Source organism: Stenella coeruleoalba (assembly GCF_951394435.1).
Source record: "Stenella coeruleoalba genome assembly, chromosome: 13".
NCBI classification, from domain to species: domain Eukaryota; kingdom Metazoa; phylum Chordata; class Mammalia; order Artiodactyla; family Delphinidae; genus Stenella; species Stenella coeruleoalba.
Window position 1 is genome coordinate 20,267,663 of NC_137159.1, and position 25,826 is coordinate 20,293,488.

The following is a 25,826-nucleotide window of genomic DNA, read 5'->3' on the forward strand; positions in this document are numbered from 1 at the left end:
ATAATTTGGATCTATTTATAGTACTCAGCATAATACTGCAAAAACCACTCTGATGGCACTAATCCAAAGGTCACACATCCTTTTGAAAAAGAGTCTCTCTCTACCCATTAGTCTTCACATATGTACAATAATGATGTTTGATTTCAAGGAGGATTATTTTTAAGAACCTTCTCTAGATTACATCATTAACTTGATAAAAAATAATTAAGGCCATCGAAGGCTTTCCCAAAACCATTCCAACCATCTTTTCTAACACTGTCACATTCTGGGATCATAAATTTTGTCACAAGCATCTGTTCACTCATCCCTTTTTCCTCAAACCACAGTCTCTTTTACATGCATGATTTTGTTAAATCTTCAAATCACACACACATTCATTAATTTGAATATACCCTTGTGGAAATATCCAACAAACAACTGACACCCTATTGAGCTCAGTGTATCCATGTGGCTAAAACATGGCTCATACCCCATGCAGACAACTTTCTCCTAATCATTTAGTTTATAGCTCTTTTCCCCAATGTCCATCTTCCTCCATTTCATACCACTTGGCATGGATGCGTATGATTTTAGAACAGCTTCACCTACGAGTGAGCATGAAAAGTTGAATCTTCATCAGGAACTGATCAGGTGACTTTTAGAATCCAGAAATGTCAGTTTTGTCTATGGCCATACCATTCTGAATGCACCCAATCTCATCAGAAGTGTCAGTTATGCCAATTTCAAAATCTTTTCTTCTCAATCTAATTATTTCTTTATCCTAATGATATTGCCTATCATATTAATATGAAAATCTGCAGAGTGATAACTTGATAAAACCTTCATGTCCAGAGCTTAGAAAATTGAAAGTGAAATATCTTATAACAGTCTAGTCACAACTGACTAATGTTTTGGTTGCTGTTAACTACAACAGACATTTTAGTAAGGCACAGATGCTATATCAAAATAAATATAAATTGATATTGTGGCAGTAGTAATGAGTGCACTAGACAGGGTTTATGGAGCCGGTCTAGCTGTATCCAATTCTACCTTGAAATCACCAAAGTGTGAAGTCCAAGTAAATTTTATACACTTTATAAAAAAGTCAGTAGGAGGTGTTTTATTTCAGCCTTTGATCCTGGTGGTTCAAAATGAACAGAATTTTCACACTTTAAAATTTAAGCACTATACCCACCTACGTATTATCTGTAACTGTGTCAAAGTAGAAGCCTAATTTTCAATAAACATATAAAACATTCCTGCATCACAAGGTTGTGAACAGAAAAACAAGCACCTGGAGTCAATAAAACACAAAAATCCATCAGCTCTGCTGATCTGTATGAGTTTATACTGAAAGAAAAACTTCTACTTGACCGGATTCTAGAAAACGAACTGAAAATTACATGTCACATCTCGATCAATTCTTCTTTAATCACATTCTGTGATTAAAAGAACACAGGAACATCCTTCTTTTTCTGATTTATTTATATTGAGATCTTAACCATCACTCTGATCTCCGCAGTTTCTACTTCCTTCTTTGGCAGTAATTCTTCATTGCTAGAAATACCAGCATGCCTTCATATAAAATCAAATTCCACATATAAATCATTAGCCTGTTGCCATTCTGTTAAAAACAAACAAACAGAATCCCAGATTTTATAAGCCCTCTTTTTTTGTTAAATCCATTATTCAAAACGATTGACACAGGATGGAAGGCACTGGCGATCGACGTTTCTAGCCGTACCCTGCGTAGCACCCGTAGACCAAAATCACAGAAAGTGTTGGCCATCCAGATCCTATAGAGAAGTCCTCATAAGCAGATGAATACCACGTGAGACAACCACACCTTATTCTTTGTGTGCTGAAAATGGGCAAATCTTGCAAAAGCAAAGAATCTGAAGGTGTATGGGGAGGAAACAGATTTGGGCTTTGAGGAGGGCATTCTACATCTTTCTGTTTTCTAGATCAAAGTTCTCTGGAGGGTGTGGCAGGAGGAGCTCTGTGCCTGGCACTGCTGACTCCTGGCTTGACCTGAGGACCTACAGGTCAGTTAGGGATGGGAGTGGTAAGAAGAACCAGGCTGGAGGGAAGGACATGGGTTGGCTGCTTTGTCTCAGCTTTGCCTCAGGGTGTTCCAGCAGGACCCAGGGTGGGCTTCAAAGGCTGGGAGCCGATTTTCAGAGTCCCCGTTCCCTACCTGACACCTACACAGGGCATTCCTTCAACATGTAATGTCAAGACCTCACTACATTTTCCCACTTTATGCTGAATTCTCTCAAACCCAGGAGTCCAGGACAGGAGGAACTCAGATCATTCATGGGTGCAAGCCCTGGGCATCAACAACATCACCTCTGCTGAATGAATAGAGCAAATCAATACAAACATAATTCAGTGCCTTTCAAAACAAAGAATATGGCTTCATCTCCTTCATCTAGTTTTCAGGTACACAAGAAGTATCACATTCTACACCTGTAGGAGAGAACAGCTGGTGTCTCTGCTGCCATATCACTAGATGTTACTAACAGCCATTTGAAAACTTGGAGACATTCCCTAATTTCTAAATGCACAGTGAATCAATAAAGTTTTCCCAAGTTTTACTGCAGTTAGAAGTTTCCACCTTAACCAACTCTGTCCAAACTTTTGAAATCTATTATAATTCCTAATGCCTCTTCGGGATGAAGATTAGCCATCTACAGCCATCCTTAGCTTTGAAATTGCTCTGTGTAGAGGACTTCAGTGTGACCTCAGTTATTTCCATCCACCGTCTACTTTTGCCGACTGAAATCTTACCTAAATAAAGGGCAGCCACTAAAACGACCCAGAAATCACTCAAGTAAAAAGCCAAAGTTTTCCTATGAAACCTCTTCCACCAATCTCTTCCCTGCTACCAATGCATTCCGACACGCAATCAAGACAGGACGCTCCCAAAGCGGCTCTTGGGTTTCACCTGTCCTCTTTCCAAACTGTGCCTGCTTTCCTCAGAGCCACCAGATCACGCACCGGAATCCCCCGAGGGCGGCGCGGGCCTGAGAGCCCGGGACTTACGTTGTTCATGTACTCGCTGAGCAGGTCCTGGAGCGCCTGGCGCACGGCGTTGCACTCGGCCACGATCCGCTCCCGCCGGTCGTCGCGGGTGCACGAGGAGTCGGCCATGAGAGCCGCGCCGCTGATGATGCTTTCCAGGCGCTCCTCTAGGGACGGCCGGAACCGGGCCTCGCTGAACGTCATGGGGTCCAGGATGATCTTGTTCTGAAAGGAGGACAGTGCAAAAACAATCAGCAGAGAAGAGGCGGCTGCCTTGGCACCCTGTTTTCTAAACCAGAAATTTCTGAGGCCAGGACAAGACTCTGCGTGGAGAAGAAACGGGCTACTTGGATAAATTCTAAAGTGGCCTTGACAAAGTCTCAACTTTCCGTAAGATACTTTGTCCTGAATCTAATCTTCAGGGAGAAAACACCATGCTTTGTTTCAAAACTGTGTTCTTGGCAAAGGCTATCTCAATGGAAGGGTTTTCGAAAGAGATCGTGGCACTGGCTTGACATTTTTTTAAATTTGTAGCCTTTGAGGAAAGCACATTTCAGTGTAGCACTTTGTGGGGCTATGGAAAGATTTTACAGCCCCAGACTAGACCATAATACGTAACCAACAATAGGACTGGTACACACATAGCATGCATCCCCTTCAAGAGAAGCAGAGAGTCCCATGGCAGGATGCCTTCTGAAACTTGAGTAAATAGCATCCAAAAGGCATATACAGTACAGGTGACTTCCCACTAGGAGCTAATATATTTTGTATAAAAACTAGCATTCTAGAAAAGGACTCATAATGTGTGTGCATGTATGTGTGTGTGGTCTGTCACAATTAACTGACAGTATCCTGATAAAGGTGCTAACATGTTCCAAAAGAGCTTAGATAAGGAGAAAACAGAGACGTTTCCTAAAGGGAAGGTGTCACAGAGCGTTTATGCTTAGTTTTGCCCCTGCTAAGCCTGAGGATCCTGGAAACATGTAAGTAGTGATGTCCAGAGGTGTACAGAAATATGCATCCAGAATTCAACAGATATATCAGCCTGTATGAGGATCTGGGAATCATCAGGGCTACGTGGACACAAGGCAGTGAATGGTATACTAGCAAAGTGAACAGGACAAGAACAGGCCTAAGAAGGCCCAGTTAATCCCAATTTCCAAAGGTTTACAGAAAGGTAAGAATCAAAAGGAAGATCGAAAAAAAAGAGCAGAACCTGGAGAATAGTATTTCCAGCAAGTCAAGGGAGTGGAGAGACTGATGAAGTGTATGGTAACTAACTGCAGGAAATAGAGAGGCAACACCAACTTTGCCCAATTGCTGGTTTTCATTAGGGACCCCTTCTCTGCTCCAAACAAGGAAGATCATTCCAACAACGTTAATCACAGTGGAATGACCTGCTGCACTAATGGTTCGCTCATCTTCACTGGAGGTGCACACTCAGAGGTCCAAGAACCAGCATGGTAGTGATGGAGTAAATGGTCTTCTGACCCTTGGATCCTTTGATGGTATTGCCATTCCATTGCTCTTTCCTTTGATGTTCATCATATATATATGTGTGTATGTGTGTGTGTGTGTGTGTGTGTACACACACACACACACACACACATATATTTAGAAAGCATAATTTACCATATCTACAAATATAATAAGGAAACCAAATGATAGGTAGTCATGCCATTGCCCACCTGCCATCTGCTGAGTACCTACTATGTGCCTACTAGAGTGCTTAGTGCTAAAAAGAGGGTGAAGAGCATAAAAGACACTTGTGTGATTTTTTTTCCCCAATAGGATATAAAATAGCTGCTTAATTATTACAAGATAGGTCGGAGCATGCTCTCTGGGAATAGCTTGCGGTAACTCTCCAACATATCCTAAGGTATTTGCTGAAAGCTGTGCTCAAAGTATCAGTGGCTTTATTCCTGTCTTACCCCTAGGTGCTTTGTGACCTGGAGGGGTGGGATAGGGAGGGTGGGAGGGAGGGAGACGCAAGAGGGAAGAGATATGGGAACATATGTATATGTATAACTGATTCACTTTGTTATTAAAAAAAAAAAAGGATCAGTGGCTCTGATTCTCTGCTTGTTGTTAAAATGCAAATCTCCACAGCAGGGAGATCCCTTCAGCACAAAATGATGATGCCCTAAGGAATGCGTGAAGCAGGTGGTGACTTCCAAAGAAAAAAGCACCCACTAAACACAGACCACGTCTGAGGTCCACTGGAATGGTGGATTTCCTAGGAAATTACTCATTGGTCGAAGCTCTCTCTTCAGTTTAGAAGGCAAATGAGTGAGGTCCTTCCTATGAGCTATTCTGTGGCAGGTTTTGGCATAAAGACTACCTTCACATTTGCACTTTCTTAGATCTTACGAGAAGGATAATTTTTACTTAACTCAGAATAACATTACTCAAATTCTGTCCCTTGTGCCTAAGTAATCTTCCAAACAGTATCAAAAAATCACATGGAGTTCTCAGTACAGTGGATGGCTTTGCAGGGTATATCTTACAAGTGAGATTCCCAAAGGAAAGCTGAGAGGGGGCCACAGGTGCCCTGCCCCACCTGCCATCTGTACTAGAGTTCTGTCTGCAAGGACTCTTCCCAGTGGGATCCATTTGAATTCTCTCTCTCTTTCTTGCTCTCTTTCTATCTACTGCTTTTCAGATGATGCATTTATTTTATATATATATATATATATATATATATATTTTTTTTTTTACCATGTAACATGCATTAAATACTGATACTCTAATTAAAGAAATACCTGATCAAAGTATAATTAGACTACTTTCCTTTATAAGGATTGCTGATTTTCAAAGCACTCTTTTATAGGAACCCATATTAACAAAAAACAATAAAAAGTGTTTGTTCTGCTTTGAGGTTTCAGGAGACTCTTCAAGGTTATATATCAGCTCTTAGATGGATTTTTATTATACTTTTGGACTAAAAAATATAAAGAAATGCCAATTTGATGGAAATATACTGAGGTAAATTTGAACTCAATAAGGGCAATTGTAAAACAGTTTCCCTGTAGAACAAGGAAAATGCACTATTGTCATTACAACATTATTTCCTAAATTATTTTCCACGGAACACTGAGCTTAGAGATGTAATGTTCTGATGAAAAAATAAGTTACCTTAGCCAGATATGTTTTGGAAATGCCGCATGGCCCAGGGTACGTTAGCACATGAAATGCTTTGGGGAGTTCTGCATTAAACAAGTCTGTCTCCTGCAGCATTCCTCAAACCTATTTGAGCATAGAGGGGTCCCGTTTAAAATGCATGCATTATCTATGAGAACCTAAGGAACACGCTTTGGGAAATCATGGCAAGAGAGAATTTACAGTGTCAGCCGAATGAGCTCCCCACCTGCCACGGCCCAGGGCTGTCATGAAAGTAAACGCACTGCAACATCGAGCTTCAAAAACTCTGCATAAAAGTTACACTGTTCGTCACATTTCTAATAGAATTATTCATTATGTATAGATCACAGGGGAAAAGCTTTAAAAAAAAATCTCCCCGGAAAAGAAACAATAAATTTACAATATTCCCATCTATATCCGTGGTGGAGATGGGGAGTACTGCAATGATGGATGTGAACGGCTAGCAGGAAGAAGCCACTTAGGGGAGAGAAAACGCGTAAAAGGCATTGCGCATGTGCACGTGCATCTGTGTGCATGTGTGTATGTGTGTGTGTGCATGTGTGGGGGCGCGGATTGCCTGTGTGTGCTTATCTATGAGTGGATGGGTTTGGGTTGTGTGTAATGGGTGGAGGGGGGCAAATTGGCGGGAGGGGACATGGGTTGTTTGTGTGTGTGTATGTGTGTGTATTTTCAGAGGACTGGAGAGCTCTCAAACAGGCTTTAGAAAAACAGAAAAAGATAAGAAAAAAAAAAAAAAAAAAAAACAAATGAAGCCAGGGGCTTAAGGACTAGAGGAAAAGACTATCTACTGTTGCTAAAGTGATAGGAAAAAACAAACTCCTGGAGGTGAATCCTAGGCAAAAATACAGAGAGTGAAAGCCAAAGTGGAGTGAAGGAGGAGTATTGCTTCTGCATATTTGAGAGCGACTTAAAAAAAGAAACAACCGGGCAGGCTCTCTTTGCTAGCACACTCCGGGGTCAGCTCAGCCTGTCCGCGACTCTCTGAGGCTGCCCTCTACTGGCCAGAAAGGGAGCAGCAGCGGCAGCAGCATCCAGCTCGCTCCCTGGTCACGGAGGGAATATTTCATGGGTAACATGCAAGCACCAAACAGAGAAAGGGCAAGGCCAAGGTTTCCTATCTCTCCCTTTATGCCAAAGGTGTGCTCCTGCAAGAGGATTTTATGCTGTTTCCAATTGTACGGACTTATTTTAGTCCACTGAGATCTTACATTTTAAATATCTAAGTCTCTCGTTTGCATCCTTAAAGCTCATTTAATCTTTTTATCCTTTTGATCTTTTAGTTCATCTCCTATTGTCATTTTAGTTCATTTTAAAATTGTGAGGCTACGTTTCTTACTTTATCTTTTTCTTCTTTTTTTTAAGTAAGCCTTACTTTAATTTCTTTTTAACCTGTCTATTCTCAGTCCCTTTATTTCACTAGCATAATATTCTGTGCTTTGTGATTTTTCCTTAACTTATTTTTTATTAACATCTTTACTTTAAAAATTAATGTTTTCATTCTTACGTTTATGGAGTGGCAACTGGAAAGCATGGCTATAAAGAGAGCAGTCCCAATAATTCACCCCCAAGCAAAGGAGGCTAGGATCCTCTTCTGCCATCAAGTTGGAGCTATAACAGTCTCTCTTGTCTTACATAATTGATGTCCCATTTTTTCCAATGTCGAACTCTATAAAAATTGTAACTTGAAATAATTCAGGGAACGATATAGTTCAAAACTACTTCCCAAAATAATAGATTTACCTGTACTCACCCCACATCCAATTGTTACAAGAGCACTGCTTTTAAATTGCACCTATCATGCATTCTCTCTACAGGGAGTAATATGATCTAAAATTTCAGTACTATCCTGGGACACTGAGTTATACTTGTTGCAGGCTCCGATGCCACAGCAGGCAGCAGAGAGACCTCTGTCAAAGCAAAAAGTTGAATGCATTACAAATGGTTTGATAGGTCCACAATTCTGTGTCTGTGATATTACTACCTCCATCTTATTGAAGAGGAAAATTATTCCAGAGATGTTTCCCCATGTTCGTACAGCTGGGAAATGAGGACACCTGGATTTGAACACAGGGCTTTTCACTTTAAGCCCAGCGTTCCTTCCACTGTTTCAGATTGCCCATATTCGGTTGAAATGAGTCTAACAAATCATAATTATAAAATTTTATTTCTTATTTTAAAAAAACATGAAATTCTCCTAAACCAAGTATAATGGTATAAGTATAACCTGTCATACTGTCTTCTTTTATGTCATCTGGGTCAACTTGCCCTTCCCATGAATAGTTGAAAGTATAGCCATTCATTCAACAAATGGGTACCAGTTACTGTAGGTGTCTGAGGGCACAGACTGAAGAATCCTTTATTTCAAGAGGTTCACTGTCTAGTAAAAATAAAAACAGAATATGTACAACCAAGTGTAATTTGGAAAATATACTGACAATGTTAAGGAAGAGCTGAGTGATGGGAATTTGCACAGTTGGGAGGTGGGAGGTAGTCACAGAGATCTTCTTGGAGGAGATTACTCCTCAGCTGAGACTTAAAGAGTGAAAAGCAGTTGACCAAGCAAAGTCAGGGGCCGGAAGAGGCAACGCAGACAGAGTAGGAAGTGGTAACAAATGCACAGAGGTGAAAAATATCATAGTATATGAAGAGTATCAAAAGAGGTTTATTGAAGCTGAAGTGTTAAGTGTGAAGTTACAGGTATGGTGCCATGAAGGGGTCCCAAGCAACTTTCCTTTAAAAGAAACTTCTGCATGAACATAGGTAACTGACCGTCTCCACCTGCTACAACTGTAGATCCACCAGTTTCACAAGGAGCCATACCAGACCCCAGCAGCCCCTGTCAATCACGGAGCCATTCCTGCCCAGTGGGGACTTCTCCAGCAGGCAACATCTGCCCCTGCTCTTGCCTCTGCAATGGCCATGCTGAGACCTGCTCGGAACTGTGTGCTCAGGCTCTTCCGACACTGTCCTCTCTCTCTTGCTCTCCTTTCACGGGTGTTTGACCTGCACTGCAGTCAAAAAGCTCTCTTGGCCTATTTCTACTGGTTCTTTCCCACTATATCCTTCAAAGGCAATTCCTGTTTACACATCTAATCCCATCTATCCTGGGATTTGCTTCTCCAAGGACTTGAACAGACAGAAACAGGAATAGGAGACAAAGTTGGTAAAGAGAGCAACAGCCGTGTTCTGAAGAGCCTTCTATGCCATAAGACGCTTTCCCTCTGTAAATACCTCTTCAGACAATGAAGAGTCATCAAGAATTTAAAACATAGGAGTGATGTAATCCTGTTTGGCTGCAGAAAGTTTTCCCCAGAAGTAGGGAAGTCAGCTTTGGCAGGGGTAGAAAGAGAAGGCAAGAGAGCAATTATCAAGGCTTCAGAGACCAGAAGAAAGATAGGCTGAGTACAAGATTATGTTTGTATAAGAAAGATTAAGGGCATGTGTTGGGACACATTCAGAATGTGAATCTGCAAAATATGGAGATATACTGGCTATGAGAATGTAGAAGAAGGAGTCAAAGATAAAACCTAAATTTCTGGCATGGGTAACATCAAAATGCACACATCAACCAGTTATATCCTGGGTATCAGCCTCCTTTTATGCAAATAAAGTTTTATTAGAACACAGTCAGGCCCATTCATTTACACACTGTCTATGGCTATTTTCACACTGCAATGGCAGGGTTTAAAATTTAGGACAGAAACTGTATGGGTCACAAAGCTTGGGATATTTCCTATTGGTTTTTTAAGAAAACATTCACTGACCTTGAACAACTGTGACAGGTAACAGATAAAGAAGAGCAGGTTTAGAGTGTCTATGATTCATTTACATGGAAAAGTCTTGTGGAAAGTTGATTATAAGTGTATGAAAATGGACCAGCTATAAAGATTGAGGATCATTAGAATAAAGGCAGGAGTGGAAGCTATGAGAATGGATGTGCTATCCCAAGGAAAAGAAATAGAACGAGAAGAGCAGTGAGCCCAAGCCACACTGGGAAGCCCTCAATGCACAACAGAGAAAGAGCCCACAAATGACATGGCGAAGAATGGTCAGAGAGATCTGACCAGACCCAGGAGATTTTATGGCCATAGTTTATAAGGGAGAACAGTAGGAAATTCTCTAAAGAGGCCAAATAAGATCAAGACCAAAAATGTCCTTTGAAATTGGAAGCTAGGAAGTTATCAGTGATAAACTGTGTGCCTATATGTGTATATCTGTGTGTATGTACTTATTTATTTATAAATATTTTAATCCAAAAGGCACATCAGCCTCAATGGAAAGTAGCAGAAGCAATCTGACTATGGTTGAGATGAAAAAGAAATATTTTCAAATTCATAAAAAATTATTTACCATTTTCAGGAAGGTTCTAGAACAAAACTAGAAAAGAGAAAGAATTAAATGGTATTAAATTAGGAAGGAGAAGATAAAACTATGTATGTCTGATTGCAGATGTTATAACTGCTAACAGAAAAAAAATGAGAATCAACCAAAAATTTATTGCAAATTTTTTAAAAATTCATGAAAGCACTTGTATTTATATGCAAAATCAATTGCCTTCATATATACAAGAACTAACCAATTTGAAAGAGCAAAATTACAATAACAGGAATGGCAAAACAAAACACACAGGAAAACACACTTTAGATGTCAACTAGATACGACAAGAAATGTGCTAAAGAAAGATGAATCGTGCAGGCACACACTCTGAGCACAGGGCAGAGCTGGAACTGGGATGCACACCCTCTCGCTCCAGAGTCTCTGATTTGGCTACTACACTGCATTTCCCACTGGTATCTTTCTGCATGCGTGATGCTGGTCAACACGAAGAAGTCAATGGAACAGCTATTTCTCCATCTCAGTAGTAGTACTGTACATGATTCTTTCTACTTTAAGAGGGTATGGAAAACAGTGAACAATGATCAGGAATAGGGACTTCCCTGGTGGCACAGTGGTTGAGAATCCGCCTGCCAATGCAGGGGACACGGGTTCAATCTCTGGCCCAGGAAGATCCCACATGCTGCGGGCCACAACTACTGAAGCCCGCGCACCTAGAGCCTGTGCTCCAAAACAAGAGAAGCCACCACAATGAGAAGCCCATGCACCGCAATGAAGACTAGCCTCCGCTCGCCACAACTAGAGGAAGCTGGCGCACAGCAACAAAGACCCAACGCAGCCAAAAATAAATAAATAAATTTATTTTTAAAAAATGAGCAGGGATAAAAGCTCTTAAAATGCTACTTTATCCTACTTTTCATTTGTTATCTGTCTCAAACTGGTCAGCAGACATTATAATATACTTTTTCTACCAAGAAGGAAAACACAAATATCTGTTAATCTTTCTTGAGCTACAAATTAACCATCTTAAAGCTGAACTTTGTACCTAACTATACTAAAAGCAGTAACTTAGCATGACTGGCATAAGATCAGGAGCATAAAAGTAATATATTACAATATTTAATTACAGTTATGCCAGTAGAAAGGCTCTAGCACACTCATAATGTCTAATGGAGTGGTTTCATACCCACAGATTTAAGTTCCCAAGATTTTCAGTGCACAGCTGAGGAAGGTTGAGTGTTTTTCTTCAGTAGCCAAGAAACCGCTTGTTAAAGACTGGGAGAAAGTCTTATTTATTATCTTTAGATCTTCTGGCTTTCAGTGTTAATTAAACCCTTTAGAGAACTACTTAGTCATCTCAAATGTACACAGAATTTTCAAAATGCCAGAAAGGATAACAAAGAAAACCGATTTAATCAATGGTTTTCCCAAATCTAATCTTATAAACATGGAAAAAGCAAACGCTAGTGGTATGAGCAAGTCCTGTGGTCTTCTTTGCTCTTTGTGACAACCCTGTAAGATAAATGTGCCCTGGGTTTTTACTACCTTCATAGTTCAAGGTGGCAACTAAGGAAAATAATAAATTGTGCTGTTGTACCTCATAAACACCAGACCCTCACCACCTGCTGTCCAACACAGCTATTTCGAATCAAACAAGCAGAAGAAAGAATAAATGCCAACATTCCCTTCTGCAGCCATTCACTTTCATTTTTTAAAGATGACAAAAAAAAGTTCTCAAAGAGGCAGGTAACATTAGTTAAAGTCATTCTTCTAAAGGAATATGTCATTGTGATCTGGAGTAATTAAAGCAATGCAAATCAGAAAGCCAAAATGATGTGCATGTTTAAGTGAGGGAATATTTCTCTTTAATTATTCTGAGATTTTCCTAGAATAGGCAACAATGTACATGTCTTTACTTCCTTTCTTTCGCACCTTTATCATCACCCCATCCTCTTATTTACCTCTGCGTATTTAAATTGTGTACTTTGTCTTGTCTTGGGGTATAACTGGATAAGTTTTATGTTTCACTGATAAAATAGTCCTTCCTTCCTTCCTCTATTTCCCAGGTACAGAGTTCAGAAGTCCTTCTGTTTCTTGCTGCATGAAGAAGTCCAAAGACATGTGGTCTGGAGAGAACAGTGCCCCAGTCTGGGTGAACCTTGAAAATGACTGAGCCTGCCCAGAGAACGGTAAGCTTTGGTCCAGCTCAGAGCATCCTGCTTCCTTGGCATTGTCCAAACGGTCTAGGTCACAGAGGTTACAGAGAGTTCCAGCAGGCCCAAGATTTGTAAAGGCTTTTAATTGTATTCATTGTATTATTTTGCTGCACTGATAAAATTCCAAACAAAGCAGACAAATGAACAAGTCCAGGCAGTACCTATTGATTAACTATTCACCAGTGTTATTTTTTAAATGTCTGTTATCCAGTTTAAAATATTTGACTAGTAACGCCTGAGGCAGTCTCTCCCAGCCTCCCATTAAAATGCCTATAGATAGAGAGGGGAAAAAGGAATTTTATAACCCTGAAAATTGAGAATGAAAGACATCTACTGACAATGAAGCATGATCATGATTCTGGCTCTGAATGCTTTAAACACTTCTTTTAAAGATTGAAGTCTGAGATAAAAGCATAAATCAAGGCCATTTTAATAAATTAATTGAGGTGTCTAAATCAAAAGCGTGTTATCTGTTTGGTTTTAAACATTTATTCTCCCTGTAGTGTATCAAAAATTAACACAGATACATTTTCATCTTTTTCATTCTTTGTCAAGCTCTTCCCAGTGAGAATCTTTCTATCTGTACGTAAAAAGTTTTTCATGGGCTAATTGGGGTAACATTTGAAATGGAAAATACTAAAGGTATTGGGTTTTAATCATCTATTTTTTCTTAAGCTACAGAGAAACTTTAACCTGCATTTTTGGATTTGCCTTAATTTTTAAAATTGCATTCTAAAATCGATTACTTACTCTTTCTTCTCAGGATTATATTTAAAGATAAACTAATTATACCATTTATAATATACTTAAGATATTATTTGTAATTAAACAGTTCAGTTTAATTGGAAATAAATGACAAAGATAATGACTTGATAATTACACAGCACTTTTTATTCTTAGATATTTGATTTTTTTAAAGAGAAATCTATCTAAGCCCACATTAATTTCATTTAAGAAGAGAATCTGATATTTAGCAAGACAGAGTTATTTATTTGCCAAAGTAATAGATAAAAAAACTGTGTGAGGAAGTCCAGCTGTGGACTCTTCCTACTGGATGCTTTGATCTAGTGGAAGCTGGTTTCATTTTGCCTAATTCGATCATCTGTGTGTGTTGCTGAGTTGTGGGCATTTCATGAGCACAGCCTAAAGCTCTGACAAGAACAGTAGTTAACAACGAATCACAGTAAAGCAGAGCAAAGGTAATTATCCTCAGCTTTGCACTGTGGATTGATCAGAAAGCAAGTGTCCAAACTGCATTTAATCAAACTGAACCTTTAGAGGGTTGAAGAAAGAAAACTGATTTTACTCTTTGGCTGAAAACACAACCATATAATCACTTCACTCTCCTTAATTCTCTACATTGTTGACCCTCTTTTTTACCCAGTCTCCCTCCTCTTTGACCTCTGTGTGGTACTTAATACAATTTACCATCCACTCCTTAAATTAAGCTTCACCTGTGCTTAAGGAAACCCTGCTTTACTGTGAGTCTCCTTAAACCTCTCTGACGGCTCCTTCTTCCATTCCTTCCCTAGTTCTTCTTCCGTGATTTACATGAGGAGCTGGCATATCTCAAGGTCCAGCCCCTTGTCCTCAGAAGTCCTCTTAATACTCTCTTTCTTGGAGAGCTCTCCCACCCCATGCCTTAGCCATCACCTAGTCATGAACAAGAACTCAAATTCCATGTCCAGTCTCGACTCTCTTGAGGCCCAGGCCCCTCTCTCTAGCTATACACCCACCATTGCCAGCTGGACGTCCAATCATCACCCCAAGTATAACATGTGAACTCTTCATCTTCTTCCAAAGACTAAACCCTCATTTCTATGGAGGAAAAACAAGCAGGAGGGAAACGGGAATCGATAAATCTCACTTCATCCTCCTAGTGCACTGAGAAATTAGAACCCATGAGGAATCCTCGCTTGACAAAGGAATGACGTGTTGCTCACACAGGGTAGGTGGCTTGCTAAAGACTACACAGTAAAAAGCTTGAGGAGTCTTTCTGGCTTCCAAGCCCCTGTGCTTGCAGCCTCATTCTCTCAGGCACTTTTATTGAAAGATCAAGCATCTTTGTAATCTATAACCAGGTATAACATGGTACAGAGGTGGACAGCTTGGATTAGAATCCTGGCTCCAACTCCTTCAAGCTGTGACTTCTAGGCTGAGAAGATTGCTTAAATGATGAGGTTCTTAATTTCCTTATTTGTAAAATAGGAATAACAGCAGTATCTATATTATAGAGTTGCTGAGAAAATTAAATAAGATAATATATGTAAAGAGCTTAAAATACTATAGGGCACATAGAAGTAATAAATTTTAACAATGAAGTCATTTAAAATAACTCTTTTTAATGTAATACTTTATATTTCCACTGTTATTCCATCCTCCACCTTTTATTCAGGCCATTATCATCTCCCATTTGCTCAGTAATCAAAACTCTAAATTGACCTTCTTTTTTGTACAACTTATTTTTCCTAAGAGATCATTCTTAAAATTCTGTTTAATCATTCCACCCCACTAGCCCAAAACCTTCAATGGCTAGTAAACTACCTATGATCACCAACTACCTGACAACGTATAGATGCTGCTAATCTTACCTGGTGGTTCTCCAATTCCATTTTCATCATTCCTTTTGTAAGATATGTCAAAGTCCCCAATAGAACTAAGCAATCAGTTGCATTTTTCATCTAACCCTCAGAACTGGGATGTCATTTTCAGCAAGTACAACCTAAAGAAATATAAGTTCATATCCATTCACTTCAAGTTTCAGATCCCTGGCCTTCAAGATTCTCCCCAATCTGACACCAGTATCTGCCTCTCAAATGTCATCTCCCAGGACTCTCCTCAGGAACCCTTGGCTCAAGCCAAAGTGGTCCCTGACTGCCTCACCCCACCCCCTATGCTTCGTGGGTACTGTGGTATTAATTTTTCTCTATTGAATATTTCAGTACCTTCCACCCTGTTGCTTCTCTGAAGCCCATGTTGACCCTACGCAGGGCAGACTGTCTTCATCTCTCTGTGTACAAGGCTCTCTCCCTTAAGCCCCATTACAGAACTCCTTGTCATTTATCATCCAGCTTACACATTTAGCTCTTGTCTGATATTACCATGCATCGTTAGTGGTGTCTGTGTGTGTGTGTGTGTGTGAGACAGAGAGAGAGAGAGAGAGAGAGAGAGAGAGATCTAGACAGAGAGACAGAGACAGAGATAGAGAGAGACAGAGGATTGGGAAGAGATCACCAATTGGGATGCTTTTCTTACATCTTGATATCTTCTACTATGGCACTCAGCTGAGTGCTTTGCACATAAGTAGTTGACAAATATTTGCTGATTAACAGACTGAGGTTTCCTGAACAAATATGTCCTTTCTCCAACTTTTATCAAAAGGCTTCTGGAACACAATAGGGCACCCGAGTGAATCTAGTATTTGGAGGTGAATACATGTGGGGGGCCCTTCAGTTAGGTATGCATATTTTGGTCTACCTCATTATTTGATGTGGCTCACTGAGCTTGAGATTCAGAATTATTGGGGCAGGGGCACATCACCTATCATGATGACAAATGTTTGTTCTGCTTTCAGTGTGAGGCAGACTAGCTGAGGCTGCCACATCTTTTGCTTGGCAAACTGCTATTGTAAAATCCTTGATCATGATCCATCAAAAAAGGAACTATTTTAAGTTTCCATACAGTGTAAACTAAACCAACAGGTATTCACAATGTGTGCATGTACGTATAGAGTACGTATATATGTAAACAGGAGAGTGTTACTGAAAGCAGCTGTGTCATAGAAATAAACATTCCACAAACATTTGAAAGTCTCATATGAATATCTGATTAAACCAGGGTCAGTAAACAATGGCTCATGAGCCAGATTAGGCCTGCTATCCATTTTTGTATGGTTTACAAGCTAAGAATGATGTTTTTAAATAGTTGAAAAAAACCATGGGCCTACCAACATGCTACATTTCTGTCTAAAATCCTCTCCTTAATTATATCCTTAAATAGTAAAAAAGATAAGCAACCAGAGAAAAACAATCAAGACATGACATGAACCCAATAATCTAGCAACTGAATAATTAGTTACTGGATTATCAATGCTTTAAATTTTTCTAAGTTTAATAATAGGAGGAACAAACTTCTTATCCTCCAAATTCGTTACACTCTATGTCTGTGGTTTGGAATGTTAAATTATCCATTTAAAACAGAAAGTCAATTTATATTTCTCAGAAGCAATTATGACTTAATTGCCGTTATCAACCTAATAAATTACTAGGTGATTTCCACAAACTGGTTATACACTCAAATTTCATGTCTGATGAAAGAATAATTATATCAATATTCTGCAAATATGAAAAGGAAATTGGTTCATTGGCCACAAGGGAAATGCATACACCTTGAGTGTAAACTCATCTATCTTTTTCTGTCTATTTTTAAGCAGGCAAATTAAGATGGGAAAGAAAGAGTTTGTGTCTCACAGGAATAATGTGCAATATGTTAATTGCTTTTCAAGAAACAGCATGGCTTGAAAAATATTCTTTGTGCTAAATGAGGATGTCATGTTCTCCCCTGAACTCTGTATTTTGATGTACATCTGTTGATGATAATTGAAATCATATAGAGTCTTTGTATGACACCGGAACACAGACACCTGAAAAGGGTTAACCCAACCAAGAAGATAATGGATGCCCATTGGAACAGAATAGAATGTTTATGAAGGCATGCCACGTCTCCTGTGGGGAAGTTGATGTGGCATCAGTCCGGAAGGCTGGGAAGACATTATGGGTGGATATTAGAGAGTCACTAAGATCAAAACAATGAGCATATTCACTTTTGTATCCATTGAACAAACACTTATTTTTTGCTCACTGTATGGATGAAAGTATTAATGAGAGAGACCTGGTCTCTGTCCTTCTAGTGCTCACATTTGTAGACACAGAACTGGAAACAGAATAATACACTTACTATTAATATACACAAAGTATAATAGTAACATAAAAGGAATAGTGGCTTAGTTATTGGGAGAATTAGGGACAGTTTCAAAAAATAAAGCACCTTGCTAAGAATGAATATAAATTTATTATGTTAAAAAAAAGGCAAGAGCTCATCAGGAGATCACCTGAGGCCAGATTAAAGGAATGCAGGTCCTGCACACAACCTGATCCTTATCAGCAACCCGGCCCTTGAACCATTGCTATAAAACTCCTCACCAGGGCTTCCCACGTGGCACAGTGGTAGAGAGTCTGCCTGCCGATGCAGGGGACACGGGTTAGTGCCCCAGTCCAGGAAGATCCCACATGCCGCGGAGCAGCTGGGCCCGTGAGCCATGGCCGCTGAGCCTGCGCGTCCGGAGCCTGTGCTCCGTAACGGGGGAGGCCACAACAGTGAGAGGCCCGCGTACCGCAAAAAAAAAAAAAAAGGCAAGAAGTTCAGACAGCGGAAATATCATGAGAGGGAATGTGTGAATGAAAAAGCAATCATACAACTGAAGAATAATACATAGTTAATTATGACAGAACTTAGAATGGAAAGTAAGAAAAAGAAGGATCTGAGATGAAAGAGGTAGTTAGGGTTCTACTGAAATGATCTGATGCCATGCTAAGAACTTTAAAGTTTATCCTGAAGATGGAATTTCACTGGTAAAAAAAAAAAACCATAATACCTGATTTCCATTTTGGAAAAGCTACACCAGCAGAGGTGATGGAATGTAGGGGGAAGTGAGGAAGTTATTTCAATGATTCAGCCACAATATGGGCCTGAATAAACCGTGGTCGTAAACACAAAGGTGAGAGAGCTGAGTCAAGAGTTGTAAAAGGAACTGAATTCACAGGATTTCAAGATTAACTGGAGAGGAAAGTGGAGAAGACTCTCAGTTTTCTGGATTGAATGACCACATTCATAAAAGTCATGCCTTTATCTAAAACAAGAACTACAAAAAGAAAGGTTAGGCTTCACAGAGGAAAAGCGCTAGATTTAGTTTGATAACATTTTAGATGTTTAGAAATAATCCCAATTAACATGTCATATATCCAGATGGACACAGGTCTGGACCTCCGGAGAGAAGTTGGGACCAGAGAAACAGATGTGCGGTACATGGGATACCAACCATCAGGCCCTCTAAGCCCTTTAGTGAGAATCAAACAGGGTAAAGAATACAACTCTAGGGATAAACCTCATTTAGGTGGCTGGAAAGAGAAGCAAACCCAGGAGATGGAGATGTAATGAATGGTCCAAGAGGCAAGAAAAAAAAAAAAGCAAAACAGAGTCATTCTTGAAACTTAAAGGATGTGACCTTGAGGAAGAAGCAGTTTAAGGAAAGAGATGCCTTAGCATGACAACAGTTACCTGGAAAGTTAAACCTCCACAAGTGACAGCTTTTTAAGGCAGATGGCTTGATGACTTGATGACTTTTATTTAAGTAAACCAAAATCCAAGATATATTGGTATATATTTATACCTAAGAGCTAAAGCACAGTGCAAGGTCAATGACACATTATTACTGTTGTCGGTGTTATCAACAATTTTGCACCATCAATACCCTTCCACCGTCCTGAATGTAAATAAGTTTCAACAGTAATTATAACCCTTTAACTAAACTGACTGACTCATTTTGCCTCCTCTGCTCTCCAGCAGATACTGTCACTCATTTCTTCTCTCTTCCATTCAACAAATGTTTCTTGAGGGCTTACTTTGTACCAGACTGTATTAAGCACCAAAAGTAAAGTTACTATCACTTTTTTTTAATGAGACACATTTTAAAAAAATATGAATTAAAACACATGAAACACATGGGCATTTGCTGCTTTTTACTGTTCATGAAAACTCCATGTGGAAAGTCATGGACTTCTTGAAAGACAGAAGTCCTGTTACTTCTGAGGAAACTGCCATCTAAGGAAGTGCAGCTCTGTTAGCCTTCTTGCCTCAATAAGTGCTATCCACCTGTGTTTGCAGTCCTAGCGGTTAGTATGCTCCTCTTGGTCTCAATTCATTTAGGCTCTTTCACTTTATCTATATTGCTATCTTCTTTACACCACTGAGACTCCTTCTTCTACCCGTTACCTCCCAATCTCCACCCGCTCCAGGATCCAGCAATATAAAAATGACTGGCCCACCTCGCCTACCACTTATCTCTGTTCTGCACATGCAGCCTGTGTAAGGCCTGCGTTACACGTCAGCAGGTCTCAACTGCATGAGTTTAGACTAGTAACACTGTACGTGGTTTCACGATAGTTATTTATCTCTTAGAGTCCTCTATTCTACTCTAGCCTGGCAGCAGTTAAGTGATAAGGAAATTAACCTTGGGAGGAGCTTCAAGGTGGCGGAAGAGTAAGATGTGGAGATCACCTTCCTCCCCACAGATACATCAGAAATACATCTACATGTGGAACAACTCCTACAGAACACCTACTGAACGCTGGCAGAAGACCTCAGACCTCCCCAAAAGCAAGAAACTCCCCACGTACCTGGGTAGGGCAAAAGAAAAAAGAATAAACAGAGACAAAAGGATAGGGATGGGACCTGCACCAGTGGGAGGGAGCTGTGAAGGAGGAAAGGTTTCCAAACACTAGGAAGCCACTTTGCAGGCGGAGACTGTGGGTGGCGGAGGGGGAAAGCTTCGGAGCCGCCCGCAGAGAGCACAGCCACAGGGGTGCGGAGGGCAAAGCGGAGAGATTCCCGCACAGAGGACCAGTGCCGACTGGCACTCACCAGCTTGAGAGGCTTGTCTGCCCACCTGCCTGGGCGGGCGGGGCTGGGAGCTGAGCCTTGGGCTTCGGTCAGAGCACAGGGAGAGGACTGGGGTTGGCGGCGTGAACACAGCCTGCAGGGGGTTAGTGCACCATGGCTAGCTGGCAGGGAGTCCGGGGAAAAGTCTGGAGCTGCCGAAGAGGCAAGAAACTTCTTCTACCTTCTTTGTTTCCTGGTGCACGAGGAGAGGGGATTAAGAGCGCTGTTTAAAGGAGCTCCAGACACGGGCGCGAGCCGTGGCTAAAAGCGCGGACCTCAGAGACGGGCATGAGACACTAAGGCTGCTGCTGCCACCACCAAGAAGCCTGAGTGCGAGCAAAGGTCAATATCCACACACCCCCGTCCAGGGAGCCTGTGTAGCTCACCACTGCCAGGGTCCCGGGATCCAGGGACAACTTCCCCGGGAGAACGCACGGCGCGCCTCAAGCTGGTGCAACGCCACGCTGGCCTCTGCCGCCGCAGGCTCGCCCTGCACTCCGTGCCCTCCCCTCCCCCCGGTCTGAGTGAGCCAGAGTCCCCAAAGCAGCTGCTCCTTTAACCCCGTTCTGTCTGAGCGAAAAACAAACACCCTCCAGCGACCTACACGCAAAGCCGGGGCCAAATCCAAAGCTGAGCCGCTGGAGCTGTGAGAACAAAGAAGAGAAAGGGAAATCTCTCCCAGCAGCCTCAGGAGCAGCGGATTAAAGCTCCACAATCAACTTGATGTACCCTGCATCTGTGGAATACCTGAATAGACAAGGAATCATCCCAAATGGAGGAGGTGGACTTTGAGAGCAAGATTTATTATTTTTCCCCTTTTCCTCTTTTTGTGAGTGTGTATGTGTATGCTTCTGTGTGAGATATTGACTGTATAGCTTTGCTTCTACCATTTGTCCTAGGGTTCTATCCGTCCGTTTTTTTTTTTTGTTTTTTCTTTAAAAAAATTTTTTTTTCTTAATAATTATTTTTTATTTTAATAACTTTATTTTAATTTACTTTGTTTTATTTTATTTTATCTTCTTTCTTTCTTTCTTTCCTTCATTCCCTCCTCCTTCCTCCCTCCCACTCTCCCTTCTTCCTTCCTTCCTTCCTTCCTTTCTTTCTTTCTTTCTTCCTTCCTTTCTTTCTTTCTTTCTTTCTTTCTTTCTTTCTTTCTTCTCCCTTTAATCTGAGCCGTGTGGATGAAAGGCTCTTGGTGCTGCAGCCAGGAGTCAGTGCTGTGCCTCTGAGGTGGCAGAGCCAACTTCAGGACACTGGTCCACAAGAGACCTCCCAGCTCTGCATAATATCAAATGGCGAAAATCTCCCAGAGACCTCCATCTCAACACCAGCACCCAGTTTCACTCAACGACCAGCAAGCTACAGTGCAGTACACCCTATGCCAATCAACTAGCAAGACAGGAACACAACCCCACCCATTAGCAGAGAGGCTGCCTAAAATCATAATAAGGCCACAGACACCCCAAAACACACCACCAGATGTGGACCTGCCCCCTAGAAAAACAAGATCCAGCCTCATCCACCAGAACACAGGCACTAGCCCCCTCCACCAGGAAGCCTACACAAACCATTTAACCAATTATAGCCACTGGGGAAAGACACCCAAAACAATGGGATGTAAGAACCTGCAGCCTGCAAAAAGGAGACCCCAAACACAGTAAGATAAGCAAAATGAGAAGACAGAAAAACACAGCAGATGAAGGAGCAAGATAAAAACCCACCAGACCTAACAAATGAAGAGGAAATAGGCAGTCTACCTGAAAAAGAATTCAGAATGATAGTAAAGATAGTAAAATCTTGGAAATAGAATAGACAAAATGCAAGAAACATTTAACAAGGAACTAAAAGAACTAAAGATGAAAAAAGCAACGATGAACAACACAATAAATGAAATTAAATATACTCTGGAGGGGATCAATAGCAGAATAACTGAGGCAGAAGAACGGATAAGTGACCTGGAAGATAAAATAGTGGAAATAACTACTGCAGAGCAGAATAAAGAAAAAAAGAATGAAAAGAACTGAGGACAGTCTCAGAAACCTCAGAGACAACATTAAATGCACCAATATTCGAATTATAGGGTTTCCAGAAGAAGAAGAGGAAAAGAAAGCGACTGAGAAGATATTTGAAGAGATTATAGTTGAAAACTTCCCTAATATGGGAGAGGAAATAATTAATCAAGTCCAGGAAGCACAGAGAGTCCCATACAAGATAAATCCAAGGAGAAATACGCCAAGACATATTAATCAAACTGTCAAAAATTAAATACAAAGAAAACATATTAAAAGCAGCAAGGGAAAAACAACAAATAACACACAAGGGAATCCCCATAAGGTTAACAGCTGATCTTTCAGCAGAAACTCTGCAAGCCAGAAGGGACTGGCAGGACATATTTAAAGTGATGAAGGAGAAAAACCTGTAACCAAGATTACCCTACCCAGCAAGGATCTCATTCAGATTGGATGGAGAAATTAAAACCTTTATGACAAGCAAAAGCTGAGAGAGTTCAGCACCACCAAACCAGCTTTACAACAAATGCTAAAGGAACTTCTCTAGGCAAGAAACACAAGAGAAGGAAAAGACCTACAATAACGAACCCAAAACAATTTAGAAAATGGGAATAGGAACATACATATTGATAATTACCTTAAATGTAAATGGACTAAACGCTTCCACCAAAAGACACAGATTGGCTGAATGGGTACAAAAACAAGATCCATATATATGCTGTCTACAAGAGACCCACTTCAGACCTAGAGACACATACAGACTGAAAGTAAGGGGATGGAAAAAGATATTCCATGCAAATGGAAACCAAAAGAAAGCTGGAGTAGCAATTCTCATATCAGACAAAATAGACTTTAAAATAAAGACTATTAGAAGAGACAAAGAAGGACACTACATAATGATCAAGGGGTCAATCCAAGAAGAAGATATAACAATTGTAAATATTTATGCTCCCAACATAGGAGCACCTCAATACATAAGGCAAATACTAACAGCCATTAAAGGGGAAATTGACAGTAACACAATCATAGTAGGGGACTTTAACACCCCACTTTCACCAATGGACAGATCATCCAAAATGAAAATAAATAAGGAAACACAAGCTTTAAATGATACATTAAACAAGATGGAATTAATTGATATTTATAGGACATTCTATCCAAAAACAACAGAATACACATTTTTCTCAAGTGCTCATGGAACATGCTCCAGGACAGATCATATTTTGTGTCACAAATCAAGCCTTGGTAAATTTAAGAAAATTGAAATTGTATCAAATATCTTTTCCGACCACAACGCTATGAGACTAGATATCAATTACAGGAAAAGATCTGTAAAAAATACAAACACATGGAGGCTAAACAATACACTACTTAATAACAAAGTGATCACTGAAGATAACACAGAGGAAATAAAAAAAAATACCTAGAAACAAATGAAAATGGAGACACGATGACCCAAAAGCTATGGGATGCAGCAAAAGCAGTTCTAAGAGGGAAGTTTATAGCAATACAATCCTATCTTAAGAAACAGAATACATCTCGAATAAACAACCTAACCTTGCACCTAAAGCAATTAGAGAAAGAACAAAAACACCCCATAGTTAGCAGAAGGAAAGAAATCATAAAGATCAGATCATAAATAAATGAAAAAGAAATGAAGGAAACGATAGCAGAGATCAATAAAACTAAAAGCTCGTTCTTTGAGAAGATAAATAAAATTGATAAACCATTAGCCAGACTCATCAAGAAAAAAAGGGAGAAGACTCCAATTAATAGAATTAGAAATGAAAATGTAGAAGTAACAACTGACACTGCAGAAATACAAAAGATCATGAGAGATCACTACAAGCAACTCTATGCCAATAAAATGGACAACCTGGAAGAAATGGACAAATTCTTAGAAATGCATAAGCTGCCAAGACTGAATCAGGAAGAAATAGAAAATATGAACAGACCAATCACAAGCACTGAAATTGAAACTGTGATTAAAAATCTTCCAACAAACAAAAGCCCAGGACCAGATGGCTTTACAGGCGAATTCTATCAAACTTTTAGAGAAGAGCTAACACCTATCCTTCTCAAACTCTTCCAAAATACAGCAGAGGGAGGAACATTCCCAAATTCATTCTACGAGGCCACCATCACCTTGATACCAAAACCAGACAAGGATGTCACCAAGAAAGAAAACTAAAGGCCAAAATCATTGATGAACACAGATGCAAAAATCCTCAACAAAATACCAGCAAACAGAATCCAACAGCACATTAAAAGGATCATACACCATGATCAAGTGGGGTTTATTCCAGGAATGCAAGGATTCTTCAATATACACAAAGCAATCAATGTGATAACACCATATTAACAAATTGAAGGAGAAAAACCATATGATCATCTCAATAGATGCAGAGAAAGCTTTCAACAAAATTCAACACCCATTTATGATCAAAACCCTGCAGAAAGTAGGCATAGAGGGAACTTTCCTCAACATAATAAAGGCCATATATGACAAACCCACAGCCAATATCGTCCTCAATGGTGAAACACTGAAAGCATTTCCACTAACATAAGGAACAAGACAAGGTTGCCCACTCTCACCACAGTTATTCAACATAGTTTTGGAAGTTTTAGCCACAGCAATCAGAGAAGAAAAGGAAATAAAAGGAATCCAAATAGGAAAAGAAGAAGTAAAGCTGTCACTGCAGATGACATGATATTATACATAGAGAATCTGAAAGATGCTACCAGAAAACTACTAGAGCTAATTAATGAATTTGGTAAAGTAGCAGGATACAAAATTAATGCACAGAAATGTCTGGCATTCTTGTACACTAACGATGAAAAATCTAAAAGTGAAATCAAGAAAACACTCCCATTAACCATTGCAACAAAAAGAATAAAATATCTAGGAATAAACCTACCTAAGGAGACAAAAGACCTGTATGCAGAAAATTATAAGACACTGATGAAAGAAATTAAAGATGATACAAACCGATGGAGAGATATACCATGTTCTTGGATTGGAAGAATCAACATTGTGAAAATGACTCTACTACCCAAAGTAATATACAGATTCATTGCAATTCCTATCAAACTACCACTGGCATTTTTCACAGAACTAGAACAAAAAATTTCACAATTTGTATGGAAACACAGAAGACCCCGAATAGCCAAAGCAATGTTGAGAACGAAAAATGGAGCTGGAGGAATCAGGCTCCCTGACTTCAGACTATACTACAATGCTACAGTAATCAAGACAGTATGGTACTTGCACAAAAACAGAAAGATAGATCAATGGAACAGGATAGAAAGCCCAGAGATAAACCCAGGCACATATGGTCATCTTATCCTTGATAAAGGAGGCAGGAATGTACAGTGGAGAAAGGAC

The 25,826-nt window shown here is 40.1% G+C and overlaps 1 protein-coding gene across 2 annotated transcripts in view; it reads right to left on the reverse strand.

Annotated features, from left to right (window-relative positions):
* Nucleotides 1-25,826, reverse strand: part of CTNNA2 (catenin alpha 2) — a 1,199,753-nt gene that overhangs the window by 757,815 nt on the left and 416,112 nt on the right. For both annotated transcript variants that reach the window (XM_079940963.1, XM_079940964.1), the window contains one exon: nucleotides 3,025-3,228. In XM_079940963.1, the coding sequence (XP_079797089.1) occupies nucleotides 3,025-3,228 (204 nt within the window). The remainder of the gene's footprint in view (nucleotides 1-3,024; nucleotides 3,229-25,826) is intronic.